Source organism: Dipteris shenzhenensis, chromosome 25 (assembly GCF_047967505.1).
Source record: "Dipteris shenzhenensis isolate YYH24624 ecotype China chromosome 25, Dip_SZ_1.0, whole genome shotgun sequence".
NCBI classification, from domain to species: domain Eukaryota; kingdom Viridiplantae; phylum Streptophyta; class Polypodiopsida; order Gleicheniales; family Dipteridaceae; genus Dipteris; species Dipteris shenzhenensis.
In genome coordinates, this window is record NC_141620.1 from 31,568,029 (window position 1) to 31,586,786 (window position 18,758).

The following is an 18,758-nucleotide window of genomic DNA, read 5'->3' on the forward strand; positions in this document are numbered from 1 at the left end:
CATGCACACAATTTTATGATATGAATGTGTGATGATGTGATTATTTGGAAATAAATCCTTGTGTGATGAGAATTTTGATGAATATGTGATGATGTAATATTTGTAATATATTTCTTCATGCACACAATTTTATGATATGAATGTGTGATGATGTGATTATTTGGAAATAAATCCTTGTGTGATGAGAATTTTGATATGAATATGTGATGATGTAATATTTGTAATATATTTCTTCATGCACACAATTTTATGATATGAATGTGTGATGATGTGATTATTTGGAAATAAATCCTTGTGTGATGAGAATTTTGATATGAATATGTGATGATGTAATATTTGTAATATATTTCTTCATGCACACAATTTTATGATATGAATGTGTGATGATGTGATTATTTGGAAATAAATCCTTGTGTGATGAGAATTTTATTTAGTTGGACAGTCTCCACTCACTTAAAGTAGAGCATTCCCAATGCTTCTCTCACTTTATTCCAACCCTTATCCTTATCATCTCCACTCACTTAAAGTAGAGCATTCACAATGCTTCTCTCAGTTTATTCCAACCCTTATCCTTATCATATCGCTCTCTCTCTCTCTCACTTGTAATATATTTCACTCGCAAGTATCAATTCCCAATGCTCCACTCACTTAAAGTATAGCATTCCCAATGCTCCGCAAAATTTTATTCAGTTGGACAATCTCCACTCACTTTATTCCAACCCTTATCCTTATCATAGTGAACACATCGTGCCTCTCACTTTATTCCAACCCTTATCCTTATCATAGTGAACACATCATGCCTTAGTGCACTTTTATTCTTCCATCCTAGTCCTTCCACAAACACTCTCTTATTTCTTACATCCTAGTCCTTCTGAGTAACTTGTATTCTTCTATCCTAGTCCTTCCACAAACACTCTCTTCTTTCATCCATTCTGATAACTTGTATTCTTCTATCCTAGTTCTTCCACAAACACTCTCTTCTTTCATCCATCCTAGTGAGCACTTCTCATTAACTTGTATTCTTCCATCCTAGTCCTTCCACAGACACTCTCTTCTTTCTTGCATCGTAGTCCATCTCCCTTTCTTTATCATCTCCCCACCCATGGATGTCCTTGGCATTGTCGAAGACGTGGAGTTCGGAATTAACAATCTCAAAGAATGGATTGCTGACCAAGGAGCACAGAGAGAGGCCAGAATTCGACAAGGTTCTCCTTTGACACACATGGAGAGAGAGGAATTTGATGCACAAAGGCACGCAGAGAGGGAGGAGACTCTCAAGCTTGGGGGGGTCACTCATCATATGTAACCCTATCACGTGAGTTCAACAGAAGGATTTTTTTTATTTCTAAAATTTACAGAAATAAATATACATAAGGGACTATTTAAAATAGTTTTGGAAAAAATTTACAGATTTGTATAGAAAAGGGGTACATTTTATTAATGAATTTTTTTACAGATAAGGGATTTTAAATATAGGCCTTGAACGCACGTGATATAGAGGGTTTATACATAGTGACCCCCCCGAGCTCTCAAGATAGCAGAGAGTGAAAGACTTTTAAGACGTATGATAAAAGCACGACAAGATCTCTTAGACTTCTTAAGTAACCTGCGTTATCGCAGCTCTCGTCATGGGCGATTTGATGCGGATGCTGAGAGAACAATAAGAGCCTCTTAGAGAAATTATAAAGAAACAATTTGTGATTGCTTAAATTTCTTCTTCGCATGTAATTATGTTGAGGATACAACTGTGGAGGCAGTGAAAGATTGGGTTGTTGAGAAGATAAGAGAGACCAATGATGAGATCTTCTAGACTTTGGGTGATTAAGAAGATAAGAGAGACTGTATTAAGGTGTTTTTTGACACCATATGGCTTTGAGTAATATGATCTACTTCTTGTACAAATGTGATGTGCTCTTTTTGAAATGTACTCTAGTTTTCATAACATGTCATGCCATTTTTTCTAATTTGATTTTTTAACATCTTACTTTTTATCTCTTTTAACAATGTGATGTCCTCTATTTTTAATGTACTCTAGTTTTAATAACATCTCACGTCATTTTTTCTAATTTGATTTTTTAAAATCTTCCTTTTTGACTCAATGTTTTGTTTTATAAGAGCCTCTTTTTTTTAAATGTTTTATCCAAAATTATCTCACAAAATGAATTTGGACAGTGCACGAGTCCAAAATTAATGAAATAGGTGTTTGTAGTCGTCCGTCGCGTCGATTGGAGAACACTACGGCCGTTTGGAGCCTTTGCTTTAGCCCGTGGAGACTGGGAGTCCGTTGAGAGGCTGCGTAGGAGCTTGTTGGAGGAGGCTACGCGCTGGCTACTGGTTCATGGCATCCTTCGTTGGAGCGATGTCGTTTGGGAAGCCGTGGCCTTTGAGTGCTTCATCAACGGCCCTTCTGTGACTAACACTGGACGACAACGCACGAGCAAGGAGCCGTCAGCTCGTTGATGGCGTTGGCGCTGGCGCTGGATGCGACTTGGTCTGGCTATTGGGAGTCTTTTGGAGCCAGTGAGGAGTCGGATGGCCTGTAGCTTGAGCGTGTTGAAGAGGCAGGTGCTAAGAGCATGGAGGAGTTACGTATGGAGCAGCCCGTGGATGGAGAAGGCTTTGCGTTGCCCTAGACGTTGAGTCAAGGGAGCTATGGTCACTGGATCAAGAGCTTGGAAGATGGGCAGCGGTCGGTTGGAGCTCTGTGAGCTTTTTTTTAAGCTTTTAGTAGCCAGCGCTGCACAAGAAGAAATATGGCGATAGGGACGGCCATCGAAGAAGCTTTGTTGGAGAGGCTTAGCTTTGGAATCAACCTTTCTTTCTCTTTCTCACAGATCTCTCAAAACCTCTCTCTCAAAGACTAAGATCTAGATCTCTCTCTCTCTCATAAACAAGAAATACTCTCTTTCTCAAGAATGAAATCTCTCAAGAACTCAAAGAAAGAATAATGGACGAAAATTTCCTCTCAATGGACGAAAATTTCTCTCAACGGAAGTGAAGGGACGGATCTCACAATCACTCAAGAGAACTCTCAATCTCACAATCTCTCTCGCACTCACAAGAAGGATGGCGCCTCAGTGGAAGGCAGAACCATGCTCTGATACCATGACAAAATATGAAGAGGGGAGAGGAGAAGAGTGGAGATGAGGAGAGAGGGCACAGCTAGAGAGCACACCACAAATGACTAACTATACACTAGATTTAGTTGAAAAAATAGAATATATACAAACCCTTTTTGGGTTAGGGTTAGGGGATCTAACCCTTTCCTTTATAGCACTCTATAAGGTTAGTGCTGTGCACATATGATCACGTGATGGTTCTATGCACACATGATCACATGATGTTGAGCGTGAACTCTCAACAACCCCTTCATTATTTGAATGAAGCGCAATCATGGGCATATATTACCCTGCTTGATTATTATAATTTATTTATTTTTAAAGGGGAGGAAGAAAGTTATAGCTTGTTTTGACAAGGGCATGGACTACCCTTCAATTGTTTGTTTACATAAAATAATGGAATAGTGGTGTGGACTACCCCCCTCCTATGATTTCAATTAAGTTTGCTTTTACACTTAGGTGTGGACTTCCCCCCTTAATAAATTCATGCCATTCAATTGTCATCACTCTTGGACATGAACTTCACCCCTTTTTAATTAATTTTGACACTTTATAATATGGAGGGATGTGTTGCTTCTTAGGTAAAGAGATAACAAGCCAGGGCGCACATGCATTACCTGTCTTTCCAAATTAAGATATATTGTTCTAACACATGGTTTATTTGGATGGTAGCAGGTAAGTGGACCCTGACCTCGAAGCTTGGACTACCTAATGGATTTGACACTTTTGTACCAATTTTATATTTATTTGATGTACACCCTTATTTGAGAGGTTTCGTTTTTTAAACACACACACAATTTCTCTTTTGCACACACATCTCTTCTCTACATGTCACATACAATGCTCACACACTGTATTATGACAAATTGGAAGGTACAACTATGTATCGTCACCCACCACCCATGTAATCCACCATACCCGCGTAGGTGTGTGTTGGTGCAGGCATCTGTGTTTGTTGCAAGTGTGTCTACTTTGTGTGTACATGTGTGTGTGCATCTATGTATATACATATATATATTATATATGTGTATGTTTGTACATATGTATAGTGGGATGTGTGTGTGTGAGTGTGTGTGTGTGTTTTGTGTGTGTGTATATGTGTGTGTGTGTGTGTGTGTGTGGGTGTGTGTGTGTGTGTGTGTGTGTGTGCTATGTAACCCTATCACATGAGTTCAGCAGAAGGATATTTTTTATTTTTTTAAAATTTACAGAAATAAAAATACTATAAGGGACTATTTAAAATAGTTTTGGGAAAAATCTATAGATTTGTATAGAAAAGGGGTACATTTTATTAATGAAAAATTTACAGATAAGGGATTTAAAAAATGGGCCTTGAACGCATGTGATATAGAGGGTTTATACATAGTGACCCCCTCGAGTGTGTGTGTGTGTGCATGTGTGTGTGTGCACGCACGTGTACACATGAGCCATCACCATAGTGAGCTTTCCTCCATAGAGAATGGTCTAGAACTTCAATGAAGGAGTCTTCCAAAAATGAAAATTTCCAAGAACAAGTTATATGCAAGGAGTATGCAAGTTGTGTGCTCTAGAGATACATCGATAACTATGATTTTTGAACAAACTAATGCCAAGGTATACGTTTTTATCAATGCGAATTCTCTTTCTCTCTCTCTCTCTCTCTCTCTCTCTCTCTCTCTCCGTGCATTACACACATACACGTGGACACACACACACACACAGATGGACTGCCGCGTGTCGTCGTGCCTCTGCCACGTGTCACTTGTACTACCACATGTGTGTTCATTGCCCATGCCACCACATGTGTGTCTGTCGTGCTTCTTTGTCTTTGTGCTCCATGTCGCCATGTGCATGTCATCCGCACTGCCACATGGCATAGAGTGCCGGTGGTGCTGCCATGTGTTTGCCATGCGCCTATCTGTCATGCATGTTCTCTGCGCTGCCGCGTGTATGTCTTCTCTCTGCCTACCTATGGTCTGCCCTCTGCCCTCTGTCCTCTGCCAAACGTCCAACCCTCCTCTCTCTCCTCGCGACACCATGTGGCACTACCACGCATCCCCAACAACACATCATCCCTCTTCTTACACACATGGCGCCCTTGAATCTCCACTCTTCTTCCCTAACCTCGAAACACTACCGAAACTCGCGTGAACCTCCATCGTATGGGTTTGGTATTTGTCTCCTTTATATATAGTAAGAAGATGTCCCTACATGGAGAATAGCAGGGGCCCATGGGCAATAGGGGAGAAAAGTAAAGGTGTAAGTGGGCAATAGGGGAGAAAAGGAAAGGTGTAAGTGAGGTACACGGTGAGTCATTTGAAAATAAAAGTAGCTAGATCATAAAGAAGGCCAAGAAAGAAGGTGCATAGGAAAAAGCCCGAGAAAGAAGGTGCATAGGAAGAAGTCCAAGAGACTAAAATGATGTCTTTTTGCCAACATTTTCAACCAAACCAATTACCACCTTAACTTCTTAATCATTTTTGTGGTCTTCTTCGTTTTTCCTTGTCTCTTTTGTGATTATACAAAGTCCTTCGTGTAATCTTTTGCTTGAAAAGTCCTTTGTCTTGGTCGTTTTTTCTTTTTTTTCCAAAATGAAGCTTTGACTTGGTCCAGTAAAGAACATGGTTTGGTAAAATGAATATAAGCTTCAACAATCTCCCTCGCCATTCCCGCGGTCCCTTAAGCAGAATATAGGACGAGTTCCCCTTTGATATTGGAAAGAAAAGAAGGGCTGTCCCGCATGGGATATCGTCCGGCGTCGCTCGGGTTGTTCCTGATCATGGTGTGCATTAGTCTAAAGTTGGTAGTTGCTACCTCCGCTTGCAATTACTCTGCACAAACATGCGGGGGCTTGAGCATTCCCTATCCGTTTGGGATGTCGAGTGAATGCGGGCTGCCGGGCTACAGGATCTTGTGCAAGCTCAATTCAACCTATGGCGAGGGCTTCTTGCCGTTCCTGCAGGTGGGCACGTCCTCCACCGCTGAGGTACAGGTGCTAAGTTTCTCCAATAACTCCATCATTGTGAACTCCACCTATCTTAAGGCCATGCCCACTGATGCTGGCTGCTACGGGATTTCGGATGGGGTTTCTTCGTTCGAGCTCCCTCCCAGCGGGCCTTTCGTCGTCGGAGTTGACAACGTGTTTGCCGTGATCGGATGCAATTCCAGCGGTTCCTGCATCGCCTCAGCCTCCGGTGGAAATTTCAGTGCCCAGTGCACCGCCGGTTGCTACAACGAGTTTTATTTTAGCTTCTGCAACCGCTACGCCTGCTGTACCAATGCCATCCCGCCTGGCTCTCGATCCCTTAAATTCACTGGAAATGGAATTGCATACGCAGAGTTCCCTCACGTATGTGGGTTCTCCACGATACTCAGCCCTTCCACATACGATGCAAAAAACCAGATCGGATTTTTCAGCGCCGGGCACTATGGCCTGTCCATATCATGGGCTCTCAGCGCTTCGGATAACTGCTCTACTGTAAAGCACAGGTCGGATTACGCTTGCTCTGAATACGCGGACTGTCTTGATGATTCGATGGTGCCCGGTTATACTTGCATTTGCAGTAAGGCCGGGTTCCGAGGGGATGGATACAAAGATGGAATCGGCTGTAATGGTAAAATCTTGACCCTACAACCCCCTTTCCAGTATTGCAGCCCTTACAGTTGTATTTGCTTTGACATTTTAGACATGTAGACAATAACCAAACCCTTTATATGCGATACTCAGATATTGACGAATGCAAGGAACGTCGCGACAACTGCGAGCCACCGCCTCTTGGGATATGCACAAACACAGTGGGTTCTTACAATTGCAGTTGTGCAAGTGGCACCACAGGCACTGGCTATCTACCTGGCAGTTGCATCCTCAAAACGGGCATAGTTGTACCGGCACTTCTTGGTAAGTTCTATATTACTATTTTTATCGGTCAATTAGAAAATTATTCAAAGTCTAAATTCACCGTGATTAAGGTTATTAACGGTTTGGCATAATTAACCTTATGTAGGAGGTCTAGCTGGAGCCTCCATCCTCACCGTATTCATTGTCATCTTGTGCGGATCAAGACGAGCTTACAGACGCAAGCAACAGAGGGAAGATAATTTCCATAATAACAGAGGCGCAGAGTTACGGTCCATGCTCTTCACAGAAGATGAGCTGAGGAAAGCCACCAAGAGCTTCTCTCGTGAACATGAGCTTGGAAGGGGAGGCTATGGTACAGTGTATTGGGGAAACCTACGCAACCACGGCAAGGTGGCCATCAAGAAGGCCAAGCACATGGACGATTCGGATAGGGAAGAAGACCAAATGAAATCCTTTGTGTCTGAGATACTATTGTTAGGGAAGACCACGCATGAAAATGTTGTCCGGCTATTGGGTTGCTGTGTAGAGACCCGAGTGCCTCTGCTTGTGTATGAATTTGTGGAGAATGGGACACTCTGGGATCACTTGCATCCAGACAAAAATGCCCAAAGAAATCTGCCAGGCTTGAGCTGGGCAAGGCGGCTTCGCATTGCAGTAGGCACTGCAAAGGCACTAAGTTATCTCCACAAGATGAGCCCACCCATTCTTCACCGTGACATAAAATCCCTCAACATCCTCATCGACAAATCCTACAACCCTAAGGTAGCTGACTTTGGGGCGTCGCGTTTCCTAACTTCAGGTGCTACTCACCTTACCTTCGCCGAAGTGGTGGGCACCCTTGGCTATCTCGATCCTCAGTACCACCTCAGCCGCCAATTCACTGACAAAAGTGATGTGTATAGTTTTGGTGTTATCTTGCTTGAGCTCATCACCGCCATGCCAGCTGACTTGGGCACAAAGCTGGGCACGCTTGCCCATCACTTCCAAACTCATTTTAGTCGAATGGGGAGCCTAACACACCTGATTGACTCTCGATTAAGCACTAATCCATATATCTTGGCATCCATCCAGGATGTTGCAGAGCTAGCAATTCATTGTTTGGCTATGGAGGGCTATCAAAGGCCTACAATAGAAGAGGTGCTTGGCAAGCTGAAGAGGATTCAAGCGAAGAGGATGCTACTTGATGAGGCTGTGGGAAGAAATACAAGTGCGTCAGCCGAACATTTGATGGGCCCCATCGCAGGGCAACAAAGTGTTCGCAACAGCGAGGAACATGAAAATATTTCAAGTCTGTCGGATCCCAGCTGGAACCAGCCCTCATATCAGTCTGCAAGTCCTACTACCACCATCACCCCCAGAGTGAATAGCTTTCGTTTTAAACTCAGACGGCTCTTGACAGAAAGTAGTAGAAGTTACAGTTCAGCGCGAGAGTGGGCTGCGAGACAAGGATTGATGTCAAGTTACAGTTCAGCACGAGAGTACACAAATAATGGGCTTCGAGACGAAGATGGATGGCCTATGATGAAGGTCATCTAATATAGAAAGCTCATCATCTGAATTTGACAGTATGTAGAAATTTTGGGCTTTTATATAATTATTTCTCCCATATTTGGATATATTCCACATGCAACTAGAGTTTAACTTCCACATAATCCAGAGTCTCTCTCTCTTTTCCCCTAAAAATCCTCCTTTACTCTCTCTCTCTCTCTCTCTCACCCCCCTCCCTCTCTCTCTCTCTTCTCTCTCTCAACTCTCCATCCTCTTTTCCATGCTCCACATCTAAGGCAAGCCTTATGAATGATTATGAGCATTCAACTTGTTTATTTAAGTATAGAATTTTATTAAGAGAATGTCTTTTCCCTCGAAAAAAAGAGTATAGATTTTGTTTGAAAGTTGAAATCTCTTTTCCAATATTATTCTTGCCTTTTAGGCATGCTGTAGGTGAGGACTTAGTCGAGTTGATCTTGGAGAAGATAAAATGAATTTTACCCATTTTTTTTGGCACTGCGAAAATACTTGTACTACGCTCATGCGGCCACGCGCAATGTTTCCATGGGCCATTGTAAGCTCGCCACTAGGCAGAAAGTTTTAGCGAAATATGGCACTTTCAAAGCCAAGGATGTCTCCTACCATATCGTTATGCAGGTAGATCTCACTGACAGCAAGTGTTGCGAGACAATCACGCTCCATGTGCCACATGCGTACGTCCCACAATATCAAGAGGCTTTGGTAGTTGACGGCTTCTACAGGATTGAGGGGCCGACAATTGCAGAGCGAGCAGCAGGGGAGGGTGGCACTTCCTACGTATCCTTGCGCGTGGACGCTACAACAATCGTTATCAAGGGCGAGCCTGTTGAAGGGTAGATCTCTTTTGTGCCAGAGAAAGCCATTCGCATTTATGCACCTTGGACAGTGAATCAAGTCGAGATCACGCGGGCTTCTTTCGTGGCTTTGATGGGCACCATTGCTTTTGTGATTGTGAAGATAGACCTAGATGGGTCACCCGCCAACCATATCATTATCACGGATGGTCCAAACGCAGAAGACCAAGCCATGGTAAGCCATTGCAAAACAACCTAAGGAAAAAAGCTATTTACTCTGGAAAAAAAACCAAACCCGCTTCAAACCACTAAAAAAACGCTTGCTTTCGGTAGTTGACATTCGTATCAGAGAGGCGCCACACACTTGCTCACCTGGTCCAGGAGTTCATAGACGAAGCAAGTGCTAGAGCACTCAAACTCAACAGCAAAAACAATTGCATCTCTCCATCAAAGCCTCCGATTAGAAGGAAATTACACGCTTCAAAGAACAATCAACAAAATCTACAAAATAAGAAAAACAGCCTTTTCTACTATTCAAGAAGAATCATCTTACATTAACCCAACATTGGTCTCAAATAAAGGCATTGTGCAAAGTAGTCAATATGAGTTGACACAAAATAATCCTTCTAAAAAGAGAAAACGAAATAATACTTCATTACAATCAAAATATGAGAAGAAGATTTTAGATACTCCTTGTTTTCCATGTGTATGTTGCGGATCGTTGAAATTTTGCAAAAGTATGAGTAAGCTCACTCCAACAATGGCTATTACACTTGAATTTTATAATATTAAAGTAAGCAACTTTTCTTCCAATGATAAACTATTATGTTCCTTGTGTTTTAAATCACTCAAAGAGAACAAAATCCCATTGATGTCTTTATTTAACATGAAAATGTCACCATTTTTGCAAAATACTGCAAAGCTAAATGCCATTGAAGAAAGACTAATTTCAATTAGAATACCCTTCTCACAAATTAGAGAACTTACATATGAAGGTCAATATGGATTACATGGAAGTGTTGTAAATGTATTCACAGATGTTGATGGACATGAGTGGAATTGTACGACCAACTTAAACAATTGTGGCACTTAACGAAATGCTCCAAACTCCTCTATACAAAATGTTCAATGTAAAACTAAATTCATTATGGGAAGCACATGTTAAGAACATTCAGCAAGAAGAGATGCAACAACATAATAAAGAGATAGAAGGACAAAATGACTTAGATGATGACAACTTCCTCACAGATACTTTAGTCCATGGGATCTACACGAGTCAACAAGTTGCAGACTTTGAAGATCCTGGACAATTGTTGTTGCGCCTTCTGAAGGTTTTTCTCCTCTAAGTATTTTCAAAGATAAATTTTGCGAAGAAATGTCATTTCCAAAATTGTTCTTTGGTAGTGCAAGGCAATACAACCTTCCGGAACGCACTTCATACCAAGACATTGTTCGATGGGAGCTTCTCAATGTTGATCATCGTTTCGCACTATGTGTTGAAAACTTGTTTTTCAAAACAATGAAAATCCTTGTACGGCAAGTCTTGTCATCAGCATGGGTTCGCATGCGCAAAGCTCAAACCAGAGGGAAACAATTGCAAGTAAAGGATGCACTGTTGGACACAAATATAGATAAAATATTACAATCCAATATAGGGTATAGAGATTTTACGCACCTTCGAACTTCGGCAGATTACAAATACCACTTGAAGAAAAACGTCTTTGCTATGTTGCGACAACTTGGACCACCCACGTTCCTTGTTACGCTTTCCTCAGCAGAAAAACTATGGCAACCACTTATGGAATGCCTCAAAAAATTAAGCAAGAAAGAAGCAAACTTGCAACATGCCAATCCCAATATTGTTGCGCGTGACCTCATTTTATCCGATCCAATAACAACAGCTCAATACTACATGCACAAGTTCCAATCTTTGAAGACACTCCTCAAAAACGATGAAACTATTCTAGGGAAAGTCAATGATTTCTTCTTCGTAATAGGATTCCAAAATCGAGGTAGCCAACACGACCATGGTCTTATATGGATAGATGGAGCTCCTACTCTAGGAACTTCTTCTAACTCTGAAATAGAATCATTCGTGGACAAGTTCATCTCTGCAGACATTTCATTGTTCCCACTACAACAAACTAAAATTCAAACTCACAAGCATCGAAAAACATGCTACAAAAAAAAAAAAAAATGTAGGTTTGGGTTCCCTAGAATGCCAATGATACGAACAATGATTTTGTCACCTCTACCACAAGAACTTAGAACAAACACTCTAAAGAAAAACATAAAGCGTATAAAGGAAACCCTTCTCGAAGAATCCATGCTGTCACTAAGCCACACTAGTTTCTTAAATGCAATCCAGCTAAGCGAGGAAGAGAAGATCGATGCTTTGAGATCAACAATAACACAACCAATGTTGTTTCTCAAAAGATCTCCCACTAACATATTTACAAATAATTACAACAATTCTCTATCAAGATTGTGGTCAGCAAACACACACATTCAGTTCATCATCAATCCTCATGGCGCTGCATCATACTGCACATCATACATTACAAAAATAGACAAAGAAACCACTGAAGCTATGAAAGCAGCATACAACCATAGCATTGCTTGCAATGCCACTGCCAATGAACGCTTGCATAGAGTTGTAAATGCAATATTGAATACACAATAGATAAGTTCACAACAAGCTGTCTACTCGACATTATCCTTGCCTCTTACATCATCAACAAGGCAATTCCAATACATCAATACAAACATAGCAAACAATCATACGCTTCTTCTGAAGAGAAGGTCACAACTAGAAAAACTCAACCCCACCAGTACAAATATTTTCTTTGAGGACATTATTACAAAATACTTGAAGTGAGACACTACATTGCACACAATTTGCTTGGCCTCCTTTACAAGTGACTACACAATTACAAGCAAAACAACCAAGAAAAGGAAAAAACAGAAGATGATTAATCCGATACAACTATAGTGAGAGCAAAGACCCTGAAACTACTACAGAGAACTTTGCACTCTATTCCTTCCCTTCAACACAAATGAACCAACTCTCGATGAAGATACCACAACATGGCATGACATGTACAATCCAATACAAATCCACCATAGACATAAACAAGAATAAATTTAACAAACTAATTCCAAAGACTCGTTCCTCTTGCTCAACTACAACTATGACATCAACAACAAGTCAAAGTAAGTCATCTTTTGCCAACATTGACAAATACGACCTATGCATTGAAATAAACAACCAACAAAGACAAAATCAATTCCACAACATGTCATTGCTCACATATAAACTAGTGCCAAATCAAGAATTTTTCAAGACACTGAGAATGCTCAACTATGAGCAACGACTACTTGTAAACGATATAATGCTGAAGAAAAGAGTGAATGCCAATGAGAGATTCCATCTTTTCTTGACAGGAAATGCCGGCACAGGCAAGACATTTACGCTTCTTACTTTGGTTCAAGCACTGCTTAGACATTACTCTCATAAACAAATGTCCAATGTTGAACTTCCACAGGTTCTTTTGATGGCCTACACAGGCAAAGCGGCATTCAACATTGGCGGTACAACTATCCATTCAGCATTGCACTTGCCACTTATGGCAAGCCACTACACAAGCTTGAGTGCAGAAAAGTTGCAAGAATTGTCTGTTCTCTACAAAAACCTTGAGCTAATTGTGTTTGATGAGGTCTCTTTAATAGGACATACTACCTTGGTAGCAGCAGACATGAGGCTCCGCGAAATCAAGCATAACCACTCCAAACCTTTTGGTGGAGTGGATGTTCTTCTATGTGGAGACGTATACCAAGCGAGTCCAACCAAAGACTCATGGATTTTCACACAAACATCTACTACGACTTCAACAATGTCATCTTATTGGCAAACCAATGTCTTGCAATATGAATTGCAACAACCAATGTGACAAAATGACCCTCAATACATCCAAGTATTGAACAAAATAAGAAATGGCGAACACACATTACAAGATATCTCATACTTGAACAATAACTTCTTTAACAAGCCTTTAGACAAAAAATCAATTCCCCATTTGTTCTACACAAATGTTGCAAAAGATCATCACAACAAAGAGGTCTTCGAATTACTAGATGGTAATGAACATGTCTTCCTTGCAATAGACAAAAAACACAAGACATGCAACAAAACAATTGCTATTCCAAACAACTCCAAGAACACATCAGGACTGCACAAAACTTTGCAATTGAAAGAAGAAATGTTGATTGAACTTTGTTCTGGAAATTTAGACATCCCAAACGGTCTAGTCAATGGAGCAGATGGCATATTCAAAGGTGCAAATCTACACCACACAACACCATACATTTGGATCCTCTTCAGCAATCCACGTACAGGAAAGCAAGCGAGACTAGAGAACAAGCATCTTTACGAAAACCACATTCCATCCAATTGCACTCCAATACATCGCATCACAAGAGAATTCCAAGTAGAACACTTATTTTATTAATTTTGGACTCATATGTCTACTTTTGGACTATTCCTTAAAATCCTTCCCAAATGAAAAGTTTACTTTATGCTCGGGGGGGTCACTCATCATATGTAACCCTATCACGTGAGTTCGATAGAAGGATATTTTTTATTCCTAAAATTTACAGAAATAAATATACATAAGGGACTATTTAAAATAATTTTGGAAAAAATTTACAGATTTGTATAGAAAAGGGGTACATTTTATTGATGAAAAAATGTACAGATAAGGGATTTTACATATAGGCCTTGAACGCACGTGATATAGAGGGTTTATATATAGTGACCCCCCCGAGACTTTATGAAACTGTCATTCGAGAATCAAAAGTTTACTTTCTGGCACTATCATTTTCACATAAGACATTTCAAAATATCTCTCTACAATGTTGTACAAATAATGCAAAAACTACTATTAAATCCTAAATTTGTATTTCTTGTTTATAAGAATCATATTCTTAAAATAAAAAATCCGTGTTATTAGTTTAAATCCATGAAAAACCATGCTATTGAGGATTCACAACATTTTAAAAATGTATACATAAGAGACCTGTAAGACTCTTTTTACTTTCAATGCAGAAAACTATAACACTCTTGAATATTCAAGAAATTAAAAGGTTTATATAGACATGAGACATGATGGAAGCCTCTTTTGTACTCCAAAAAATAGCAATAGCTATGCTTGCAATTTTACATTATCATGTCATAAGTTTTACAACAAATATTGCTCTGGATGAGTCTTTGTACAAAGGATCTCCTGTGGCCTTTTCAATAATTTAATTTTTCCTTTACAATGAGTTTAGTACAAATGGGCGATCCAAACATTTGCTTGTTTGAATGTCCTTTTCTATCATGATTACAGAAATGAGCGATCCAAACATTTGCTTGTTCAGAATGTCCTTTCTGTCGTCACTTGTTGCTTGGGTGTCATCTTCATTCACTCTCATTTGACAACCACCACCACCTTCACTCTTTCTCGATATTTGAATGGTGTTATCATGGGCATTCTTCATTTGCACTATCTCCTTCTACTTCCTCCCGAGCGAGCATCTTTGTGAACTCTGTAATGTGCGTAATAATTGGTTGCGGTAATTTTATTTTGTCTTCTACATCATACCCCATGTGCTTCTTTGTTTTCTTTGACCTTGATTTCCAGGATACTATGACTATCTCTGTGGAAAGTCTTGAAATTGCTTCATGGTTTGGGACCCATTCCTTTTTCAGACAACTACTATACAATGTACTGTTATCTTGGTTCTCCTTCCTGCCCCTTGGCTCATACCATACCACTGTAAATATTGTAGCTCTCCCCCGGTCATCCATGCTCACGTCAACTACTTTCGCAACCCAAAACTTCACGTTCTCATGTTCATCATCTGATGGTCGAACTGCAACAAAACAATGGACATCTATGTCTATTTGTGGCATAAACTCTCTCTTCTTGGGTCCACAATATGGACGTGGGAGCAACGATTCAAACTCATTTCAAAGAGACCACATGCTGGACGCAAGTCATTACCAACATTTGGCCAAAATAAAGGTCGTTCTACCTTAATATCATCTTCTCGCATTTTTGCAAGGTCCTTTATCAATTGGTAGGTCTTGCTAATTACAACAGTAGTGTGTTCCTTCCAAGAGGGCTTCCAATTAGGAAATCTCCGGAGCATTTCCTCTTTGTATGCAATAAAATCTTTTAAGCCTTCTATTTCACCTTTGGATTTCTCGCTGAATTCTTTTATAGGAGCCCATGTTGGATGCATTTCTTTGCTCAGGATTGAAGTTAAGAGAGAGTAAGGTTCTTCAGGTTCCCATTTTGTATCAAGAGAATAGTGTTGCCATTGCATCACTGGTTTTTCATCCTTTAAGAAAAATCAAAAATAGTGTGGAGCGCTATGACCAATCAGGGCATCACCACCTTTTTGTATGAAAGGTAGAATAAAGCTCTTCCAATCATACATCCTCTCAACCATTGAGCATACTGTTCCTTCCTTACGGCCACCAACTTGCCTCCCACATTTTCTTATCAAGTCATCCATTGTCTCCATGTCCTTGTGTTTTAGTTCTCTTGAAACTGTGCTAAATACCTGATCGATATCCTCATGTGTGTGCCCAACCAACAAAAACCCAACTTCAATCTCATTGAAGATTCTATGAGCGATTAGCATTGAGCAAAATGCAAAGAAGAGTACATTCTTATTCTCTAGTCCGCAATTGTCTGCTTGTACTCTCAAAGTTGCTGGTAGGCGACCTTTTTCTGCATGTACATTGTGAATTGCCTTCATAACGGATGTTACAACTTGATTGCTATCGTGTAGATGCAAGGAATCAATCCATATGTCTGCAAAAAACTTAAATCCGTGCACTAACACTCCATATAGATGTGTCTTTAAAAAGTATTTGCCTTGTAGCTTAGGTGGAGTGTTAACGAATCGAGGTAATGTTGTTGTATTTTGATCCATACCATCTACAATAATGCACATGTACTCATTTGGGTGAGAAATAGCTTGCTCCTTCCAAAATGCATATTTTATTCTAGAATGTCGAACAAGTCCATGATGAAATTCTCTCTTTCTTTTGTAAGCTTCTTTTTGTTCTGGAGATGTTGCACTCTCAAGTGCTCGCTTTAGATCATCACAGTCGTTGCACTTTGACATTTTTTGCCTCTTTGGGATTTTAACATGTCCAAAGCTTTTTTTCCAAAGAGTATACAAAGTATGAAAAGATGCCGGTGCATGCCCTCTTTGCCTTTGTGTTTCTCCAATAGAGTTAAATACTTCTTTTTTTGTCAAACCTATCGAAAGATGCATTTCTGATAGGTGGGGTTGCGGTAAAGCATTTTCATAAATGTAATCTTTCAAAATTGTTGTTGCCGCAACCGTTGAGGCTCTTGTTTAAGGCCTTCCTATGTTTCCATGAATGTTAAATTTAACTCCATACTTTGCTTTATTAGCCAAATTCCAATATGTGCCATGTGATAATCCTGTAATAATGCGATATGCATTATTGCATATACTTTTTCCATTTATAAGAGGCCTTATTTGATGTCCTGAACTTCGCCTTCTCTTATCATTTACAAGAAAGCAAGACATTCTCGTGAGTAGGTATTCATTTCTTCTGCTTCCTTTCCTTTGCCAGACATGTTCTCTACAACCCTTGATGTCATGTAAGTTAATGGATCGCATACATGTATGCTTACAGCATGTAGATCGCATTGCTTTTAGCATAACATCTTCATTCATTACTCTTATTCTCTTTGGTTGCTTTTCTGGATCTGCCTGCACTCGTTGTCTTTTCATGCATCTGTATGTCCGTTTTGGGACCTTCTGTACATTCTTATTTGGATTTGTGTAGTTCTCCTTGTAAGATTTATTTGTCACGTTGTTTTCATGAGATGTTGCATCCTTGATCTTATCACTTTGACAGTCAAATACTGAATATTCCTTTGTTGATGTCATCCTTGCTTTTGATACATTCGTCAAACCATTTGTAACATTTACAAGTTCACAATCAAAGTCAAACACCGAATAGTCCTTTGTTGATCTCATCCCTACTTTTGATACAATCGTAGAACCACTTGTCACAATGGCATTAGAGTGTCCCGAATGATCTTCAAACTCATCTAATTGATGCACTTTCTATGGATTTCATAACTCCATAGTCAGTGGTGATAGAGTGTCCAGAATGATCTTCAAACTCATCTATTCTTGAGAGAACATCGCTCATTGATGCACTTTCTATGGATTTCATAACTCCATAGTCTTGAAACTCCTCTACTCCAGAGAGAACATCACTCATTATACTATCGTGCATGATTTCCATAATTCCATAGTTACCTGCTTTGACTCCAAGAACTTTATCAGTATCCATGAAGCCATCCATGCTTGAAAATATAACACTTTTGACATCTTTGCCCAAGTTCTCAATGTGCATGAACTCATCCACCTCGGATAAGGCATCACTTGTGAAATATTTTTCTTTCTCGGTACCAATGAACTCATCGACTTCTGATAAGACGTCAATGCTATAGTTGAGTGCATTGGAATCATCCATCTCTGAAGGAATAGAGCTTGGTACATTGGCATATTCTTTCAATTCTTTGATGTTGTAGTATACATTATGTTTATCATTAAAAACCACATGCCGAGTCTTTCCAATCTTTAAAAATTGCATGCTCCATCTCAAATCCTTACCTACCTCATAGTAGGGACCATCCAATGACATTGAGTTATCATCCATACCATCATCAGTAACTTTTTGAATTCTCATCTGCGCAAATGTCCAGTGTTCAACTTGTTCAAATCCCAAGACTTGACCTTCTGCTACATACTTATTTGCAAATGATAAAATTTGTAAAATATCTCCCACTCTAAAATCCAAAGATATGCACTTTGTATTCCTGATGACATGTGTTGGATAAGTCTCATCTCTGTCCCATGCAATAAATGCTTTGTTGGAAGTATTATAGGGCATAACATCTCCAAGGATTTCCATATCCCCACACTTATGCTTTAGCTCAACATGTGCACTAAGAATCCTTGATACGATAACCGCCACCTTATCTTCGCCAAGTCTTCTAAAGTAACAAATAGAATTTGGATCACTTTCATGGATTGTAGCAAATGCAACTACTTCTCTTTTGCAACATAAAATCACCTCCATCCCCGGAATAAATTTTGTAGCCATCTCCTTTGTGAGTTTCCTTTGCAAACAAGCTGTAACAACCATTATAAAGAACAATAGTCTCTTCTCAATAATCTACTTTATTAATGATTTAAAAATCTAGAACTTGTTTGAAAATTTAATTAGATACTAACCAATAACAACTGTAAACCAATAACCACCCTAAACCCTAAACCCTAAACCCTAAACCAAAACAACCCTAAACCCTAAACCCTCAACCCTCAACCCTAACCAATAACAACCCTAAACCCTAAACCCTAACTCCCAAACCCTAA

The 18,758-nt window shown here is 39.9% G+C and overlaps 1 protein-coding gene across 1 annotated transcript; it reads left to right on the forward strand.

Annotated features, from left to right (window-relative positions):
* The first annotated feature begins 5,831 nt into the window (after window positions 1–5,831).
* On the forward strand, window positions 5,832–8,493 carry LOC147885753 (wall-associated receptor kinase-like 6). The gene is made up of 3 exons (XM_087396209.1): window positions 5,832–6,712; window positions 6,826–6,996; window positions 7,103–8,493. The coding sequence occupies exons 1-3, from the start codon at window positions 5,839–5,841 to the stop codon at window positions 8,491–8,493; spliced, it is 2,436 nt and encodes an 811-aa protein (XP_087252335.1). The 5' UTR covers window positions 5,832–5,838.
* Window positions 8,494–18,758: the final 10,265 nt, after the last annotated feature.

Excerpts from the sequence above, each read along its gene's own strand:
- LOC147885753 (XM_087396209.1), top strand. The coding sequence starts at position 5,839 with ATGGGATATCGTCCGGCGTCGCTCGGGTTGTTCCTGATCATGGTGTGC. Across the intron at positions 6,713-6,825 it reads AGATGGAATCGGCTGTAATG|ATATTGACGAATGCAAGGAA; the intron begins GTAAAATCTTGA and ends TGCGATACTCAG. Across the intron at positions 6,997-7,102 it reads AGTTGTACCGGCACTTCTTG|GAGGTCTAGCTGGAGCCTCC; the intron begins GTAAGTTCTATA and ends AACCTTATGTAG.